The 18,204-nt window shown below is 40.7% G+C and overlaps 4 protein-coding genes across 4 annotated transcripts; 2 read left to right on the top strand and 2 right to left on the bottom strand.

Annotated features, from left to right (window-relative positions):
• The first annotated feature begins 820 nt into the window (after nt 1–820).
• Nucleotides 821–2,091, top strand: LOC120287609 (protein EXPORTIN 1A-like). Its single transcript, XM_039300577.1, has 5 exons — nt 821–1,107; nt 1,467–1,559; nt 1,652–1,723; nt 1,815–1,922; nt 1,996–2,091. The coding sequence occupies exons 2-5, from the start codon at nt 1,527–1,529 to the stop codon at nt 2,089–2,091; spliced, it is 309 nt and encodes a 102-aa protein (XP_039156511.1). The 5' UTR covers nt 821–1,107; nt 1,467–1,526.
• A 1,047-nt stretch (nt 2,092–3,138) lies between these two features.
• LOC120290403 (protein EXPORTIN 1A-like) lies at nt 3,139–6,274 on the top strand. Its single transcript, XM_039306521.1, has 10 exons — nt 3,139–3,275; nt 3,403–3,471; nt 3,563–3,640; nt 4,250–4,312; nt 4,407–4,451; nt 4,680–4,787; nt 4,877–4,975; nt 5,143–5,337; nt 5,586–5,645; nt 5,775–6,274. The coding sequence occupies exons 1-10, from the start codon at nt 3,219–3,221 to the stop codon at nt 5,787–5,789; spliced, it is 789 nt and encodes a 262-aa protein (XP_039162455.1). The 5' UTR covers nt 3,139–3,218; the 3' UTR covers nt 5,790–6,274.
• LOC120287608 (D-xylose-proton symporter-like 2) lies at nt 6,092–8,216 on the bottom strand. The gene is made up of 6 exons (XM_039300573.1): nt 8,125–8,216; nt 7,684–7,787; nt 7,512–7,590; nt 7,265–7,324; nt 6,832–7,100; nt 6,092–6,146 (listed from the first exon to the last, which is right to left on the bottom strand). The coding sequence occupies exons 1-6, from the start codon at nt 8,167–8,169 to the stop codon at nt 6,092–6,094; spliced, it is 612 nt and encodes a 203-aa protein (XP_039156507.1). The 5' UTR covers nt 8,170–8,216.
• A 1,756-nt stretch (nt 8,217–9,972) lies between these two features.
• On the bottom strand, nt 9,973–15,608 carry LOC104450388 (ER lumen protein-retaining receptor). The gene is made up of 6 exons (XM_010064919.3): nt 15,313–15,608; nt 14,551–14,816; nt 14,017–14,132; nt 10,576–10,649; nt 10,426–10,489; nt 9,973–10,334 (listed from the first exon to the last, which is right to left on the bottom strand). Exons 1-6 carry the CDS (start codon nt 15,401–15,403, stop codon nt 10,298–10,300), a joined length of 648 nt encoding a protein of 215 aa, XP_010063221.1. The 5' UTR covers nt 15,404–15,608; the 3' UTR covers nt 9,973–10,297.
• Between the last annotated feature and the right edge of the window lie 2,596 nt (nt 15,609–18,204).

Raw genomic sequence — 18,204 nt, 5'->3', positions numbered from 1 at the left:
TTCATGCGAGCGCACCCCACGTTTGAGATTGAGGAATTGCGTCTCCTTTAACTATGCTATTAAAAATTACAACTCGGTTTGTTTTGCAAAAAAATATAACATTTCTGAAAACTATTTTTCAAGAAGTCATTGGTCAAAAAAATGATAATATCATCCGGTGTTTGACTGAAATCTGAAAATAAATTGAAATATATCATCCTTCATTTGATTAGGAAAACCTGATTTGAGACATAACTTATTCTGGCACAAGTGACTTGCATACAAGCAGCTGGAACATTAAGTGTGGGCACCAAGGTTCCGGGTTCAGCCTCGATGCCCCCACCTATGCAGTAGCATGAGCAATGATGTCGGGTTTGGTATCAATACACCCAAGTGCCGGGATTGAAACATAAGCGACGGGGTCTTGGGCTGGCTATGGGCCTGGCGTGAGCATTAAAGTCTTGGGCCCAACCTCAATGGCCAGGGGCATAGGCACGGGGTCTTGAGCTTGGTCTTTATGAACCCAGGCACGAGAGCTAAGGTTCTGGACTGACCTCAATGGATCCAAACACGGCCTCAATAGACATGGGTCCGACCTTGGGGGACTCGGGTCTCGAGCCCAACCTCAGTGCACTCGGTCCCCAGCATGGGGATACGGGCACGGCCACCGAGGGCCTAAGCCTGGCCTTGTGCGCTCTACTGCTCATTACGATATTTTATTTTTTTTTGGGTCAGAATTATGATAGGTTAAGCGGATAGTCTTTCTTAGCTTTCTGCCATGGAAACGATGCTGATTTGCGATTTTCGCCCTGTTTATTTTCCTCTTTTGATCGCCTTGCAAGCCTTGCAAGCCTTGCATCCATTGCCTTGTGAATTCTATCAATCGGGTTATAAATAGCTTTATTTGCTTCGGAGTAACAAAGCTGTTTATTTTGCTCAGCTCTTTCCATTTACTTCTTCTTCTTACTCTTCTTCTTTGTTGTAATTGCTTTTTTGTTGTAATTGCAATAGAGAACAGCGGCAGACCAGATCTTGCAGGACTTTCAAAACAATCCGGATTCGTGGCTGCAAGTCGGGCTCATTCTGAAAAATACAGAAAACTTAAATACCAAATTATTTGCCTTAGAGGTAAGACGTAAATTCTGTTAGAATCTGAAATTTCCTCTTTTTCTTTTCGTCAATTTTAGTAGCAAAGGGCATGTCCTATCTAGCTTGACTGGATTGGTACTACCGGGCAAGAACAAAATAGCCTACCTGGCTGTTACTAGAATTTCTTGAATTCCACTTCCATCAGCCTTTTTGTTCTGGATTACTAGCTCTGATGCGCTGCGAACCAAACAGATATTTTATCCTGGAAACTTGTTGATCTAAGACCATGCATGATGGATATGCTCTAGATGCAGTTGGGGTTGTCAGATGGATTTCGGTTTTCATGCTCATCTCTCTAAATAAGTTAAGACCCTTCTCATGCGGACACTAATCTTCAGGTCTTAGAAGGCATCATAAAGTATAGATGGAACGAATTGCCCTTTGAACAAAGAGACTGGATGAAGAATCACATTTCTAAAGCCATTGAGCAGGTATAAGTGCGTGTAAGTTCATTGACCATTATTGCTTCCACGCCTACAAACTTTTGATTCCGAATCGGTCTGTTCTCTATTTCTTCCCCTAGCTCTCAAGTAATGAAGCCTCACTTCAGATGGAAAAGCTGTATATCGGCAAGCTGAACATCATATTGGTACAGGTGGGATCTTTAATGTTTGGGTACTAGGCTTAAATTATTCTCAGAAGGCCTTGCAGCGTCTTCACCTGTTTGTGTATATTTGATGTCGTAGATGTTGAAGCAAGAGTGGCCTGGAAGATGGAGAGGCTTTATTCCTGACCTTGTTTCAGCTGCAAAAACCAGCGAAACAATCTGCGAAAATTGCATGGCAATTTTGAAAGTAAGTCTACCTTTGCAATCTTCTTTAGTTGAATTGGCTTGGAGGGTATTGATAACATGCTGGAATTCTGCAGCTTCTGAGTGAAGACGTTTTTGATTTCTCGAGAGGCGAAATGACACAGCAAAAGATCAAGGCGGTGGAACAGTCACTGAACAGGCAAGGCATCTGATGATCTGTACTTGTTGCCGTTTGTCTTTTATCCTCTATTTACATGCCTCTATAGTCAATACTCAATACTGCTCTCAGTGCTGCAGGGACGATGCCCATAATTGCAGTTTCGCTGCAATGTCAGAAACTTGTCATTAATTTCTTTTTAAGAATGAGACTTACGAGATCGTTATCTTTAATTTGATAGGGAAGCGATAACTTTTGCTAGAAATGAAATGTTTATTTCTTTGCCACCCGCGACGGCCCGCCTTTTTGGTGGGGGGGGGGGTTCTGTTAGCCTCGATGGCCTTCATTCCCACATGGGAATGAGGAGGTGGAGAGTTCGAAACTCCGCTCCTCTGGGTAGTGGGGTTTATGGGTTTCCCAAGTAGGGGCTCGCCCCCATCTCCTCAAAGGAGGAGCTCCACGGGAAAAATAAAAGAAAAAAAAAGTGCATTTCACTTCGTACTCGAGTGTTTCAGCAACTAATTCAACTCCTATGCACAAGATCAACAATGATCTTGTTTTTTTAATCAAGATGTGATGTCTCGTGGAGCTCGTATGTTAGTCAATTGGAACTTCTTGTCCTATGTTTCTCCATAAAAAGAATAGGCAGACCTTCCTCAGTGTAGATTCATGACTATAAATTTTGGACCTATCAGATTGCCAAACGGTCCGTGCACTGTCTATTTAATGAATGTTGAAAGACACGCGGTGTGGGTAATTATCATGGAAGTGTACTTTGGTCTTATGCTTGGTTTTTCTGTAACTCTTCGCATTGTGAGGACTGTAACATGCGATGACCAAAAAAAGTACAGGGATGAGAGAGTGACATTTGCTGAGCTCTGAGCTGGTACTTTTGCCAATATCCGCTTCATCCGTCTATCCGTTTTAACTGTATTCATCGTAATTATGATACTTAGAATTTTCAGGCATCACGTATTTCGATGTTTTGCAGATATGGCTAGGCACCCTTTGATATTTTTGACAATTTAATGTTATTTCAAGAATGATATCTATCTTACTGGGGTGATACTTTGCTGAGGATTACTCTTGGATGTTCACAGTGAGCTCCAACTCATATACGAGCTGTGCTCGTATGTACTGTCCACATCTCAAAGAACTGAGCTCATAAGGGCCACACTATCAATGCTGCACGCTTTCCTCTCAAGGGATCCTTTGGGTTACATTTTTGAATCTCCATTGGTATGTCAATTATCAGTGATTTTGTTTCTCTGGAAGGTGATGGCCTGGAGTACGCCATGAATCTAGTCAGCAGACTTTCATATACAATTTGCCTAATCTTTTCCACTCCTATGCTGTTCATTTGAAGCTGGAGATGCTCCTGAAGATTTTCCGCGTGCCATTGTATCGGAATCTCATTCTTCAATGCCTTACAGTGGTATAGCATGCTCTTGTGATGAAATGTTCACTTTGCCTGGATTTAATATCAACATATTTTCATGTTTTATCCTTCTATGGGTTTTATACAGGTGGCCACCCTCAATTATGGAGGTTTCAACCGCGTACAATATGCGAACATGTATAATAGATTCATGGTGCAGTTACGGGTGAGCATAATATCGGTTGTGTGATCGACGGCAGTGGGCCTATTGGAGTTCTCATATGAACATTTCAGATACTAAATTCTTCGCTTTTTTAAGTAGTGTACTCTTGTTTGTCCCTGTACTTTGATACCTTTTCATACCTTTTCTAATCAAATCCCTCTACTTTTAATTTGTCTAACTAAGGCCCTTTACTTTCACCAATTTTCTAATCAAGTCCCTCCGACGCCAGTTCCGACCAAATTGAGCCGACATGGCCATCGGAGGACGCCAAAGTATGATGCGGATGTCTATGTGGACGTTTGCAGAAAAACTTAGCCAATGCAGACGACGTTGGAGTATGATGTGGATGAAATAATGTGGACGCCCGCGTGGACGTCCGCATTGGAAATGTTTTATCCACAGTCGTCCAGATGGCCACATCTACTAGATTTAACGGGATTTAGCGTTGGGGAACAAACTAGAAAATTCATGAAACGGGAAAAAATTTTATTAGACAATTTAAAATTGTGGGGACTCAATTGGAAAACGCATGAAAGTATAGGGACGTAAAGTAGAACTTTTCTAATCCTTTCCACTACTTGACCTTCTATGCTGATTCGTTTATGTTAACAGGATATATTTCCTCCCACTGCAAACATCCCAGAGGCTTATGCACATGGTTCTAGTGAGGAGCAGGTTTGCATTTCTTTGTGTGAGGATAAAAGCATAGCATTGATTTATGTATTATGCTTCGTTGCGACTTATTCAATTTTGATCTTTAATTTCTCAGGCATCTATCCGAAACGTGGCTTTGTTTTTAACTTCATTTTTTAAGGTTGGTTCCTTCCCATGCCATGGGGATACTTTTAAATAGTCAATGGCGTCAGTGATTTGCATGAGATGCGGTAAGGCTAGGTAATTGTGCTCGTGTTAATATCTCTCTGGTCCTCATATTCAAAAATGTCTCTGCCTGCTGTGTTGCTACCTATAGGTCAAGTGAGGATGGCTTCTCAATTGCGAATTAAGATATATCTGTGCCCTACTTTGCACCCTTGATTTGCAGGTTCACGCTAGGATATTGGAGTCTACTCAGGAGAATGTGGCATTTTTGCTGCTGGGTCTACAGTACCTCATAAACATCTCATATGTAGATGATGTTGACGTCTTCAAGGTGTGCTCTATGTTGCATTTGGTAGCATTCTTGAAAATTCAATTTCTAAGTTGTGTTCTAAAATGTTTGCCCGTCGTTTGATTTGACAGGTTTGCCTAGATTACTGGAACGCCTTGGTTGTGGAGCTTTTTCAGGCATCCAATAATTGGGACAATTGTGCTGGGACAGCGAATATGATTGCACTGCAGGTTGAGGTTTAAAATATTTTGATTAGACATCAAAATCATGTCACTGAATTGGTGCTGATGTGATAGAATTATAGTGTTCGGACCGAGGTCGCGTGTTAGATTTTGTTAGCTTAAATTGCAAGGAGTGGTTAGTCATGTCAGATAACGACTTCATCTGCATTTTGCAGATGCCTCGGATTCCTCTTGGCCCAGATTCCCAACCCCTGCAGCGGCCACAGCTTTACGCCGACACTATGCACAAGTTGAGAATGCTATTGATCTGTCGTATGGCAAAGCCTGCAGAAGTTCTCGTTGTTGAAGGTGAAAATGGTAACATTGTTCGCATGACAATGAAGGACGACGATGTTCCCATCCAATCCAAGGTGATATATATTTGTTTTCTACAGAAGCCGAGCTACAGGCTTCACTTTCCAAATTTTGTGCTCCTCTTGATTCCATCGATGTTGACTTATGCCTGGCATCTTTTAAATATAATGGGAGAAACTGCTTTGGCACTTTCTTGTTTGTGGAATTAAGTTTTCAGCTGTGGATGGTGAGATTACTTTATTAAGGTTATTGTGCACGATTGGTGAATACTATCAATTTCTAATGAGTCGTTTGTTTGTTGTAGAAAATGAGAGAGACCTTGTTCTACTCGTCACACCTTGATCACAAGGACCCTGAAAAGCAGGTATTGGTTTATGTAACTTATATGCGCACTCAATACATCTTCAGTTACTGACAATATGCATATGAATACCAATCTAACCTATTTTGCTCACGTCTCTTTAATCAACCCTTACTTTTCTGGTGGATATAGATGCTGAAGAAGTGAAGTAAACGGTTGAGTGGTAAGGATTGGCCACGGAATACTTAAAGAACATTGTGCTGGGCAATCGTCTCTATATCTGGGTCCACGATGGAGAAACAGATATTACTTGAACTCCTCTTGATGTGGGGGACAACGATTTATTCACCACTTTCTAGTCAGAGACATCTCTATCATATGGTTTCTTAACATAGATTGACTTCTTGGAGTCGAGAGATTATTGCGGCATTGATATCAATGATAATGCCAGATGCCATCCCATTAGTTGCTCTCATGGAAGGTTTTTCATGTTTGGCCGAGTTGGAATTTCACGCAATCTTCAGTTCAGTGAATGATGCATCGGTCTTCTTACTGTTATGATACCTGTTGAGAATAAGATAACTTGAAAGCTTGTAAACTAATGTCTCACTTTCTCTTGTACTCTTTCATCCTCTTCTTCCTCGTAAAGATATTAGATGACTCTTCATTGGGACACCAATATGCTTTTTCTGTATTTGTCAGTCCAAAATTTTCCGAATCTGGATGTTAAATTGGATCTTTCGTGCTTTGCTTTGATCAAGTGTGGCAACTTGGAATACAACGTAAAATCATGGAACTGCCAGTGAGGATCTTCAGGAGGGAGATGCATCGATAGCTTTTTACCGTTGATGCGTTCTAGGGAAATTATCAGACAAGCATATAACTCTTAAGAAAATGCTGAAAGGTTTATATGAATGAAGAGACTTGATTCTTGAGGATCATATTGATGCTTTTTCTGGCTATTTGGCTGGCTAGCTAACAGGCAGGGTAGGGATCTTTAAACATGTCTCTTTCACGAGCATCTAGATTACCTAAGCCCAATGACTGACTTGCCACCAGTTTTGGCCCTGGCTTCCCACTTAGGGTGGGTTAAAATGGGTCAACCCTGGGGTGAGTCATTTTGATGGCATAATTATCAAGGAATGTGTAATCGGAACCAAGACAGGAGAGCATGTTTGCAAAGTCAAAGCAGACAGCACCAGTGTCTAATGGTACGTAGCAAAAATTGTTACCAGTCCAATTCCTATACCGAACACAAAGTGCCCAACCACCATAACAGCAAAATCCGGTGCTAATGCTGTTATGAGAGCTCCAACGAGATACCGGACTGAAGCCAGAATAAGTTCCCTTCTTCTCCCTGGAATACAAATGCACCATCCGAACTTCACGCCCAAGAACAGAAGAAGTAAAGCCTAAATTCAGAGCGAAATGTTTATGGGGAAAGATACTACCTGTAAAGTCGGCAATACTAAACGCCAAGACAGAGCCAATCAAAGCCCCATATAGAGATCCACTAGTCTGCAAAAGAATATTCATGAGGCACGGTTTACAAATTAAAGAACAATCTCTGAGGTGGAGAACTGAAAAGTTAGACAAAAGTGCAGAGAAAAGCAGGAAGAAATGAATTTCCTGCTGTGCTAATTGGTGCAAACTTGAACCGCGAAAGTTGGCTAGAAACTTACGATGAGACCAATCTGTAAAGAAGACAAGTCATACCACGAAATCCCGCTCAATGTGGCCGACTGCAACGCAGAAAAACCGATGTCAAAATAAATGGGAAAGAAACATTAAAGTCAAGTCAACATCGCTGAGTGGTGCAGCCCTGATGTTTGCTTTTGCGAATCAAACGCCTTACTGAAACATATGGGTGCTAACAAAAAAAAGAAAACGGAAGATCTGCGCATCTCCCGCGTGAGGATGAGATGATACCTCGACAGAAATGGTTGCACAAGAAGTGGCACCGATATCATAGCCATACAGCAGTCCTCCAAGAGCAGGGAACAGAAATCTACAGAGTAAGCAAGACGCCAACATTGTCAATGCAGCCTTTACAGGATAGAACAATGAGGGGGAAAATCTCTCAAAAAGTACGAGCATTTACGGAAGAACTGCAGCAGCAACGGAGTAGCTGTCTGGAATCCCGCCATTGCCATTGATCAGAGGCTCCTGAGTGGCGTCGCCAATCTCGCCCGACGACTTCCCCACCTAAACAAACAGAGGATCCACCACTATCAGCAACGGACGGACACGAGATCAACCGAGCAGTTAGCCGCGAAGGAATCAAGGGCTCGGGGGTAAAGTGGAAGCATCCGGAAATTCCCGTTCGGCATGAAATAAACCTCAAGAAGGCGAATTCCATTTGACTGGGTCTAAGATAGAGAAGCTCGAAAAAAAAAGGACGAGAAAGAGGCGTGAGCATGCCCAAAATACGAAGACAAGCGAGAGAAGAGGTGCATCGTATCCACGTCGACAGCATGATGGTAGGGCAGAGAAATGAAGCGAGCAGCCACGAGAAAAAGAAGAAAGAAGGCAAGCGAAGGACCTTTGCGAGAGAGGATCGCGTGGGGCGCTCAGGATCAGACGCCATCTTTGTAACTGCTCCGAAGCGAAGCAGAGGCAAAGCGAAGCAGAGGCAAAGCGAAGCAGAGGCAAAAACGGGGCTTTTCACAGAGAGAGATGGTGGTGGAAGAAATGGGGGTGGAGGAGGAGGAGGAGATGTTGGTTGGCGTGTTGGGATTCGAATTTCAATCCCAACCCCCCTGGAATGGACGTTAGACGAGCTGACCGGTAAATCCGAAGTTCCTCGCGCCTCCTCCCTCCCTCCTACCTTATTTTTCTTTTTCTTCTTCGACGCTGACAAGTGCCCTCGACAAAAGCGAAAAAAGGATGCAGAAGTTAGCTAGATAGATATATGATCTTTCGACCCCTTAAAAAAAAACAAAAAAAAAAAAGATTGTCCTATGACCCAGAAGTAAAAAGGGCAACATGGATGGTCGCGCATGGGACGCGAATCGCGTTTGGCTTTCGTGTCGGGGACGGATGATGATGTATTGTTACTGTAGACTCGATCTCGTACAAAATAAGGAAAGGGCAGAGGATTCGGGAACGTGGGGGTGGGGTGTACAGAAATACACTGACTTGGTCGATCTCCCCATCGCTAGATTCGCTCGGTTACCGTCAGCCTACTTGTCCCATCCATTCCTTTCTCCCCATCTTTTGCCACGCCATCCTTCAATGGTAAATCGGGCCCTTAAAGATCCATCGAATTGCAAAATGGTCCCGGCGTGTGCCTCGTCCTCGCATCATTGATGACATTCGATGTGTACGCCTACAAACCAGGGAGCTCCATCTTCATCCCCTCTCTCTCTCTCTCTCTCTCTCCAAATGATGTGGACTGTGGAGGCCATGTCTGCCACCACATCCTCTCTACTTATCAGGGATCGTCATTGTGTTTTTTCTTTCGTCCGCAGCGCAGCATCGTTCGTACCCCCACCCAATCCTATTCCCCTTCTCTACCCTTTCTTCACTTTGAGACCGCTAGATGAGCCTGGGCCAACCCATTTCGAGAATCCAAATCCCCCGAGGTCGGGACTCCCTCGCGAAAACTAATCAATGCCTCGTGCTCTCGCGGGTCAAGTACACTTTACCTTTAAATTTCGATGGTTGCGTGAAGTGGTCCTCTAACTTTTATTATATTCAACGATAGCCCCCTACCCTTTGAATTTGAGCAACTTGGTCCTCTGAATTCTATTTTTAAATGCTTCGGTCAACGAACGAGTCTAACTAAATCGTCGAATTAATTAACGACGTGGCATTGCTTACGTGACGGAATATAACATGCGATGCTAATCTAACGCCAAATGACCAAAACACAAAAGTAAATAAAGTATTTAATTGCACGGATCAAGAAAGAGGATTCAGTTACACGAAATGGAACTTAGAGAATTGAGTTGCACAAATTCATAAAGTTAGGACTTAATTGCACAAAATGGAAACAATCCAACTGAACAAATGCTTAAACTTGGAAGATCTACGCTTAACTCTTCCATTTTTTTCCTTTGTTATGTTACTTTTCGCTAGGCACAGGCAGTTTTCATATTTCATATTATTTATTTTTATGATAACTCATTCCTTTCTTTGAGAGCTTCAAATTAGTGATCAATCTTGAGACTTTCACAGCAAAACCATGCATAATTTTGTCTTTCACCCTAATCGACAAAGTCCCTTCTTTAAGTAGTTTCTCATTTACCATTCTGATGCTCTCTCTCGGCTATGATCAACCGTCCAGAAAAGCTCTAAACGTGACTTTTGCCTCTCGTTCTTCTAATGTCCTCTTGGTAAATTAAAACGACCCAGGGTCAGTATAATCAGGCGGACTTGCAAATTTAAGTGATATCGAAAAAGAGCACCCGCCAAGTAGAATCAGTCGGTAATAAAAGCCTCCTCAATGTAGCCAGGAGGGACCCTGGGGATGACAACTAAGTTTAAGAGAAGCAGATATTTACATTGCTAGTCTTCCAAGTCGATAACTATGGCTAAAGACTAGTTAAACACATAATCAAGTTGAAGACCACAGCGCTCATCATCCATTTGAGCGATAAAAGTAGAGCCATTGTAAGAGAGAAAAGCCCATGTGTCCTGCTCAGCTTAAAATGCCTTGCCTCCGCAATTTACATTTGCTTCCTCCCTACCCTCTGACCCAAGGGCAGTGTGCTTCACGCCGGAAGCCTCAACTTCTCATGATTTTTCCAACTGAACACAGAGCAGAAAAATAATTTAGATGAGTGATCCGTGGAAAGCTGACTCAATAGGTTTTGACGGGCAAGTCCAAAGAGCGCTGTACCTTTTAATGTAATAGTAAAAGAAGTCCGCATAAAGGGCCGTCTGAACAAGGCCTGATATCCAAGCTGTGTTTACAGTAAGAAGCAAACTCCCGTTAGTTTTCACACAAATCAAGTGGACTGATACTCAACAGAAAAGCAGAAGAACATACGTATCCAGCGTATTTTGTGAGTCTCCGTGAAGAATCGATATACCCAGTTAACAATATACAAGGCTCGGTAGGCACTGCAATTGAACAAACAAGAAAAGTTTGTAAATGCCTTAATAAACCCAAAGCACAAAAATTCAATGGCATTGCTAGCCAAAGCAGACATCAGATCAGGCCTTGGAAAGAACCAGACGAAATTTTACCCACTCCTGGCACAGGAAAACACACTAAGAGAGTTTGAAGAAAGGATTCCAATCTCCCATCGAAACAATCATTTCCTTCTCTATGCCAGGAGAACATTCTAGCGAACAGCAGAAAAAGGCTATGGTGGCAGTCATCTTGCAAAGCAGCCAATAAGTCATTGCTATGAGTCAATTCGACATGGATGACACAAGCACTTAGACAATGTGCCTCAGTCTCCATACCACATGACAGACCGGGCAAAACAACCCGGACGAGTGCCAACTTTGCTGCTAATTCTGAGAGAACATGCACTTAAACAGGACGATCCAAATCAGCATTGAATGCCTCTGACTCACATAAAAGGAAGCATTGTTCTCTTTAGGGATGGAGGCTACAACTCGATGCAGAAGTCTTCATTTTCATTACAAAAATTTCTTATTGACAAGTCTCTCAATAGTAATTCTTTCTTCTAGAAAGTGGTTCTTGGAACCTGGCGCATTGTCAAAAATGTAAATTCAGCACCCAAGCATCAGCTCAACGGGTCAATTGAGAATGCGCCAGACAGTCAAAGCCAGATAAGTTGAAAAGGTGCATTTTTGTCATCCCCAACTGGCTTCGATGATTCAACCAAAAAAAAAAACTGGCTTCGATGAAATATATCCAGCTGAGAAGTCTTAATAGTAATTATAGAACAGGGTCATAATACCAGAGATTTGAAACATCTCATTCAGCTGATAATGCTGAAAGGCAAAAGTGGCAATCGTACTTCTAATACAAATGGCTGCAGCAGAATTAACTTCCTAGTTCAACCAAATTTCCAAAATAATCCTAGGTTTTTAGGGTTCAATTTATATCTATGGCCATGTTATCAATATTTTTATTGTATGTGATCTAGAAAATATACATTACATCAGATTTAGTATATAAATCTCTGTCGCATTGGGTATCTTAATAAGATAGTATATAGATTCTAGGATTTGGGTTAACTCAAGGGGAGTATTCAACCTTGTAAATTAGCATATATTCCTATGTAGGCATATTCTGCTGACCTGCACATATCTCATACTTTTTGTTATTGTTTACCTTTCCTGTTAAGTCAGATCCTAAATTATTTCTTTTATGCTTCCACTACGCAATATGTTGAAAAGGTGCACTTTTATCATCCCCACCTGGCTTCGACGAAATATATCCAGCCGAAATGTCTTAAGAGTAATTATAGAACTGGGTCATAATACCAGAGATTTGAAACATATCATTCAGCTGATAATGCTAAAAAGGTCAAAGTGGCAATTGTAATTTTAAAATGAATGGCTGCAGCAGAAATACCTTTCCAGTTCAACAAATTTCCAACATAATCCTCGGTTTTTGGGGTTCAACTTGTATTTGTAGTCATGTTATTTACGTTTTTATCGTAAGTGATCGAGAAAATTCATTACATCAGATTTAGTATATAAATCTCTGTCGCATTGGGTATCTTAATAAGATAGTATATAGATTCTAGGATTTGGGTTAACTCAAGGGGAGTATTCAACCTTGTAAATTAGCATATATTCCTATGTAGGCATATTCTGCTGACCTGCACATATCTCATACTTTTTGTTATTGTTTACCTTTCCTGTTAAGTCAGATCCTAAATTATTTCTTTTATGCTTCCACTACGCAATATGTTGAAAAGGTGCACTTTTATCATCCCCACCTGGCTTCGACAAAAATATATCCAGCCGAAATGTCTTAATAGTAATTATAGAACTGGGTCATAATACCAGAGATTTGAAACATATCATTCAGCCGATAATGCTAAAAAGGTCAAAGTGGCAATTGTAATTTTAAAATGAATGGCTGCAGCAGAAATACCTTTCCGGTTCAACAAATTTCCAACATAATCCTCGGTTTTGGGGTTCAACTTGTATTTGTAGTCATGTTATTTACGTTTTTATCGTAAGTGATCGAGAAAATTCATTACATCAGATTTAGTATATAAATCTCTGTCGCATTGGGTATCTTAATAAGATAGTATATAGATTCTAGGATTGGTGTTAACTCGAGGGGGAGTATTCAAGCCTTGTAATTTAGCATATATCCCTATGTAGGCAGATTCTGCCACCCCATGCATATCTCGTACTTTTTGTTATTGTTTACCTTTCCTGTTAAGTTGGATCCTAAATTATCTCTTTAATGCTTCCACTGCCCCAACACTAATGTTCACAAGCAACATAACAGTAACTTCAGGGGAAAGCCATCAAAACAAAAGTTGCCCTTCTGCGATAATAGTTGCCTTGCTAAAAGATGCGTTAAATTCCACCTCGGAAGGGAGTAGAATGACAGTATCCATATACAAGTCTCATTTTTACTAAATGCCAAATTTGGACTGGTTTTTGGATTTTTTGGAGGTCACTGACAACACATTTCATAAAAAGCTCTCCATTATCTGCTCCAAAGCTTGGCAGCATTGTAGTAGATGATTCCACAGAATCAAATGGGCATACAGATCGAAGAGAAAGCATGCCCATGTTGTCAGGAGGTGATTAACAACCTTCATTACTCCAATCATCACGCAGTTCCCTCTTAACGTTGATTGAAAGAAAGAGATTTGCCTGATTATCCTCTAATTGGACCAACGTTTCTGTTCCATTAAACCAATCTAGATCTTACTTTGAACAAATTCACAAGACTTCTACTTCATACACCCTTCCCAAGACAAGACACATTACACATGCTCAACCAAATTCACCGTGGTTTCAGAAGGTCCTACCAGCCAACTGTTTTCAAGAAGAGTCCTCAATCCTACTACCAATTAATAAGAGGAAAAGTCACATGATGGAAACACCTAATTTCCTTTCAGCTTCCCTATATTTTTCATGGAACCTAGAAATCAATTAAAATGTAACCGTTGTCTTTAGATTCAAAAGTTTTACACCTAAGGAGAAGGCTTCACAGCACTAGCATTGCTTCGGGGTTAAATATTTTTCACTGCCATCATAGAACATGCCGACTAGTGCCACCTTATATGAAGATGAGTAAACCCAATACAAATCAACAGGTAGACTACATGTATTAAAATTGCAAGCACCATGGCGGCAGAGAAAGAAAATTTGCTTGGCTAATAAATTGTAAGCAAATCAGGAAACATGGTCAATGATGCAATTGACTATAGCTTCCCGAACAAAGAAAAGCAGCTACCTTCTCGGTTACAAAGCCCTGAGATTATAACTTTACCACAGGGGAAAAGAATTTTATGGGAAAAAATTAAATTGGACATACCCAAGAAGAAAGACATAGCTTCCAGTCAAGTTGTCGATGTTGCTTGACCTCTGCAGTAACAACAGTTGCGGCAAGATTGCCACTGCTTCGAGATATATCGAAAATGACCAGAGAATCTGAAGGAAAAGGTGAGGTTCCCATCATATAGAACCCAAGTTTGATTCATAATAGGAAGGCAATGCCACAGCACTGGTTTATTATCCAAAAACATGGTGTTAATATGAAAGGCCAACGTCAACCACAACTCAATTTGAAACCGAATGGCAACATGTGCAACAGAATTCACAGTTCACACTGTTCAGCAGTTAGCTTGCAGGGTGTAACTCCATCATACGAGCAGTCTGGCCACATGAAATGTGTCCATTTAAATCGTCGATTTTATAATAGCTACAGGTTCTGAGAGGTGGGATATGGAGATTGTAAGACTACTGAACGGAAAGCAATCTATTTGTAGACCAACTTATGTAGGAACATGTGAAGGAAAGTTAGCAATAGAAACTAAAACGAAACATAACGTGTGTTGGAATATTGTACCTCAGTCACGGTGAACTCAAGGGGAATCAAGAGTGCCAGAATGAAGCACGGGGGAATGAGAAGATAATGTTTGAATGTATCTTCATCCCGGGAGTAAGTCTGCTTCACTACTTTATGGAGCCTCATGTACCAGACTATGGCAACCGAAGTCCCGATGAAGACGAGCTTCATTGCGGTGTTGTAGAAAGAGACGTACCTCGTGAACAAATCGAGGTAGCGCGTGATGAAGACGATGACATACAGTTCTTGAGTCTTGAGCGAAATACCTGTGCCAATAAGCGAACTTGTGAAGACTACAAGACAAACGGTACTGGAAATACATACATAGCGATCGTGCAATGGGAACTGACGAATGGTCCGTTTTCTGACTGGTGGGGGGATGACGTTCCTCGACGAGGGAATAAATTACCCATGGAAAAGGCTACAGCAGAAGCGGCCAATCAAATTTTTAGCCAACTTTTTTCTTAGCGAGAGTAACGAAAATCCCAGGACGCAGACGAGCAGCAGCCGCTTCAGATTAATCAAGAGAGAGAGAGAGAGAGAGAGAGAATGACGAGGTTGGGTTTGGGAAAACATCACCCGATTTAAATAGAAGGAACTCGGCTCGATCGGGAGAGGGGGGAAGAAACTGATGGCATGCGTTGAGACTGTCGGAGAAGCGAAGCGAACGGAAGACGCTGGGCTTCCATTGTAGCTCGAACGAGAGGGGGGAACGCGGAACTGAGGAATGGTGGGGAGGGGAGAGAAGGAACAGAGACGTACCGGCACAGGACTTGGTGGTGCGAATCTTGAGGAGGAGGACAACTATGCTGAGGAGGTGGGTCATGTCTCCTGCTAGCCTGAATATGTTCATGGCTGCTCGATTGATTTCACCCTCTCCCTCTCCCTCTCTGAATCTCTCTCTAGATCGATCGATCGATCGATGGCAAATTGGCAATTGCTCTTCTGAGTCTGAAGAGGAGAAGGAAGGAGACGAAGTTGACTGGAGTGAATTTAACGGCCGCCAAAATTCCTCCTCCTCCACCGACCGCGCGACCGAGTCTTTGACCCGGCACTAGTCCCCCCCTCTCTCTTTCCTTTCGCTCCTTTCAAACGAGCGTCATTTTCAAAACCATTATTTTTTGTGTCTTTTGTTTTTTTGCCACCCAAAACTTCAAATTAATACATATATAATAAGCTACTATAAAAAAAAACCCCAAAATATTATATTTGTCCATTCGTTAAGATAGATTAATGCCACAATAAACCACAAACCGGAACAAACATAGGGTAAAATGTCAAATCGATAGACTCGTTAGTTGTCACGTATCATATAACTCAATAATTTGATAATAAAGTTTAATAAATAATAAATTTATTACACATGTACAAATTTGGAGTTTTATTCTATTTTCAAGAACAATTTCTCCTAATAATTGTTTTTTTACTTTGTCCCCTACACAAATTTCTAGCATTCAAATGCATTTGAAAATTATCCAAAATTTTTACTCCTACAATAGAAATACATTTAGTATGACTCTCGATTTTTGTGACTTATAATTTCTTTTAATTTTTAAAATTTTATTATGTTATTCTCTTTTTCTCTTTTTTATTTTTCCTATAGCCAATTGTCAGTGTTAGGGGAGCCTCACCGACCAAGGCAAGGCCGATCTCGTAGCAACTAAGGAAGGTCATCCCTCACTAGGGACCGACAAGGGTCCAATGAGGTCACCAAACCTGTCTAGCCGATCATCGGCCATCACAGTGGCCAACAACCTGCTAGGGAAAGAATAAAAGGAAGAAAAAAAATAAAGAAAGGAAAACAAAAGGAGGGAAAAAAAATAAAATGGTTTAAGCTTGATTCTAAAGTTGTTCCTAGGAACCGATAGATAACTTTTTAAACTTATTGATTCTAATCAAATTTATTTTGGAAACAAATTTATTCCGTGGGAACAAAAACGTTACTAAACGGATTTCTATTCTTTTTTTTTTGTTCCAATAAATAAAAAAAATAAAATTTGACATTGTTTGGCGCATTACCAAATAGACCTAGTCAAAAAATTAGTTTAGAATAAACCTCTTACGAGTGTATCAATTTATGATTTTTTGTAATAGACCCCTTTTCCATAGCATATTATACTCATACTGCAATCTCCACATATAAATACAAAATAATTGAGATTTTTCTTTTTTAAATAATTGAGTCCAAAAACTCACTCATCGCACTCATTTAAATTTATCGTTTATATGTGAAAAAGTTACTAAGCGAAGTTACTTTTTTTTTTTTGCTTTGATATCTACTAATCATTGTAAAAACATTAAGGCTAATACCACGAATAAACCCCAAACTATTATGGTCATGACAAATTTATTTCAAATTAATTTTTTTACCAATAAAAATCAAATGGGTACATATGTGACAAATTTAACTCATATTAGTTTTCATTAAATTTTACCGCAAAAATACTGAGTTAGGTGACACGCGGAAGTTAATGGATATTCCAATTTAGCAAATTATACCATCCATTCATTATGAGTGTACCGATTTGTAGTTTTTCATAGTATTAATTTGATTTAACGAAAACTAATTGATAATAAATTTGTCACAAATATATGAGTTTTAGATTTTTTTCTTACGATAACTTCTCAATCACTAGATGGCATTACATTTTCTTTGTCTAGTCTGATCCTATATCTATTTTACAAACAACCGTGTGTACTATTCGTTGTGTGCTGAGTGCGCCACCTTTCTTCTTGACTCGCACATTCCTACCCTAGTATGTACCCACCCCAATCTCTCAAGAAGGTGGGAAATTGAACTCCTTGTCTTCCCTTTCGGTTGACCACTGGGGCAATACAATATTACTTTGTTAGTTGATATATTGATTCTTGCTCATTTTGTATGAAAGCCCACGAAATGTTCATTTGGTGCAATTATGGTTATAAAGTAGCTCTATTGTGTTGTAATTACACTACAAAACGGAAACTACATATTTTAAAAAAGCAGCAATCGAAAGTTTGATACAACGGCTTCTATTGCAATTGTGGAGGATTTGTCAGACTCTAGGCTCCGTTTGTGTTTTGCACAGTGATTTGGAAAATTTTGTCCTAAAAATTATTGCTTACAGTAATAAATGAACAAATTTTTTTTGATCATTCACATAAATATTAAAATCTAACTTATTATCAATAATGAAAATGTATTTTATTAACTAATTAGATGATAATGGCGGCATCCCTCTTCTTTTCTTTAGTTTGGTGGAGCTGAGGTCGTAAATTTGCGCCTACTCCTTTGAAAAATGCCCTTGAAACCGTCAGAGAAAATCCGTCCAGGGTTAAAAGATCATCATCGCTTCCTTGAGATCCCCTAGAGGCTTTAAAGTCAAGTTTTAGCGGCAAAGTAAATCCCTAGGATGGTCGGTCGGGCACGTTAGCAGTACTAGCAGGGACCAAAAACCTCTGTCGTTTCTGCATTTAACCTTTTGACCGGGAAGAGATTAGGAGAACGGGCGGAAAAGTAAGCACGGAAGAATCCCCCCCCGTACATGGTCGGCTGCTTCCTCGAGAAGGAAGAAACTGAAACTGAACATCTACAAGACAGGAGGACTGAGGTGAGCAGAGACGCAGGGGGCTTTTTCTGAAGTAACGTCTCCTCGTTCGATGCCACAGCTGGGA

This window comes from Eucalyptus grandis, chromosome 1, assembly GCF_016545825.1.
Source record: "Eucalyptus grandis isolate ANBG69807.140 chromosome 1, ASM1654582v1, whole genome shotgun sequence".
Classification (NCBI taxonomy): Eukaryota; Viridiplantae; Streptophyta; class Magnoliopsida; order Myrtales; family Myrtaceae; genus Eucalyptus; species Eucalyptus grandis.
Note: the sequence above shows the minus strand (reverse complement) of the source record. Positions and strands in the feature narration are given on the sequence as shown.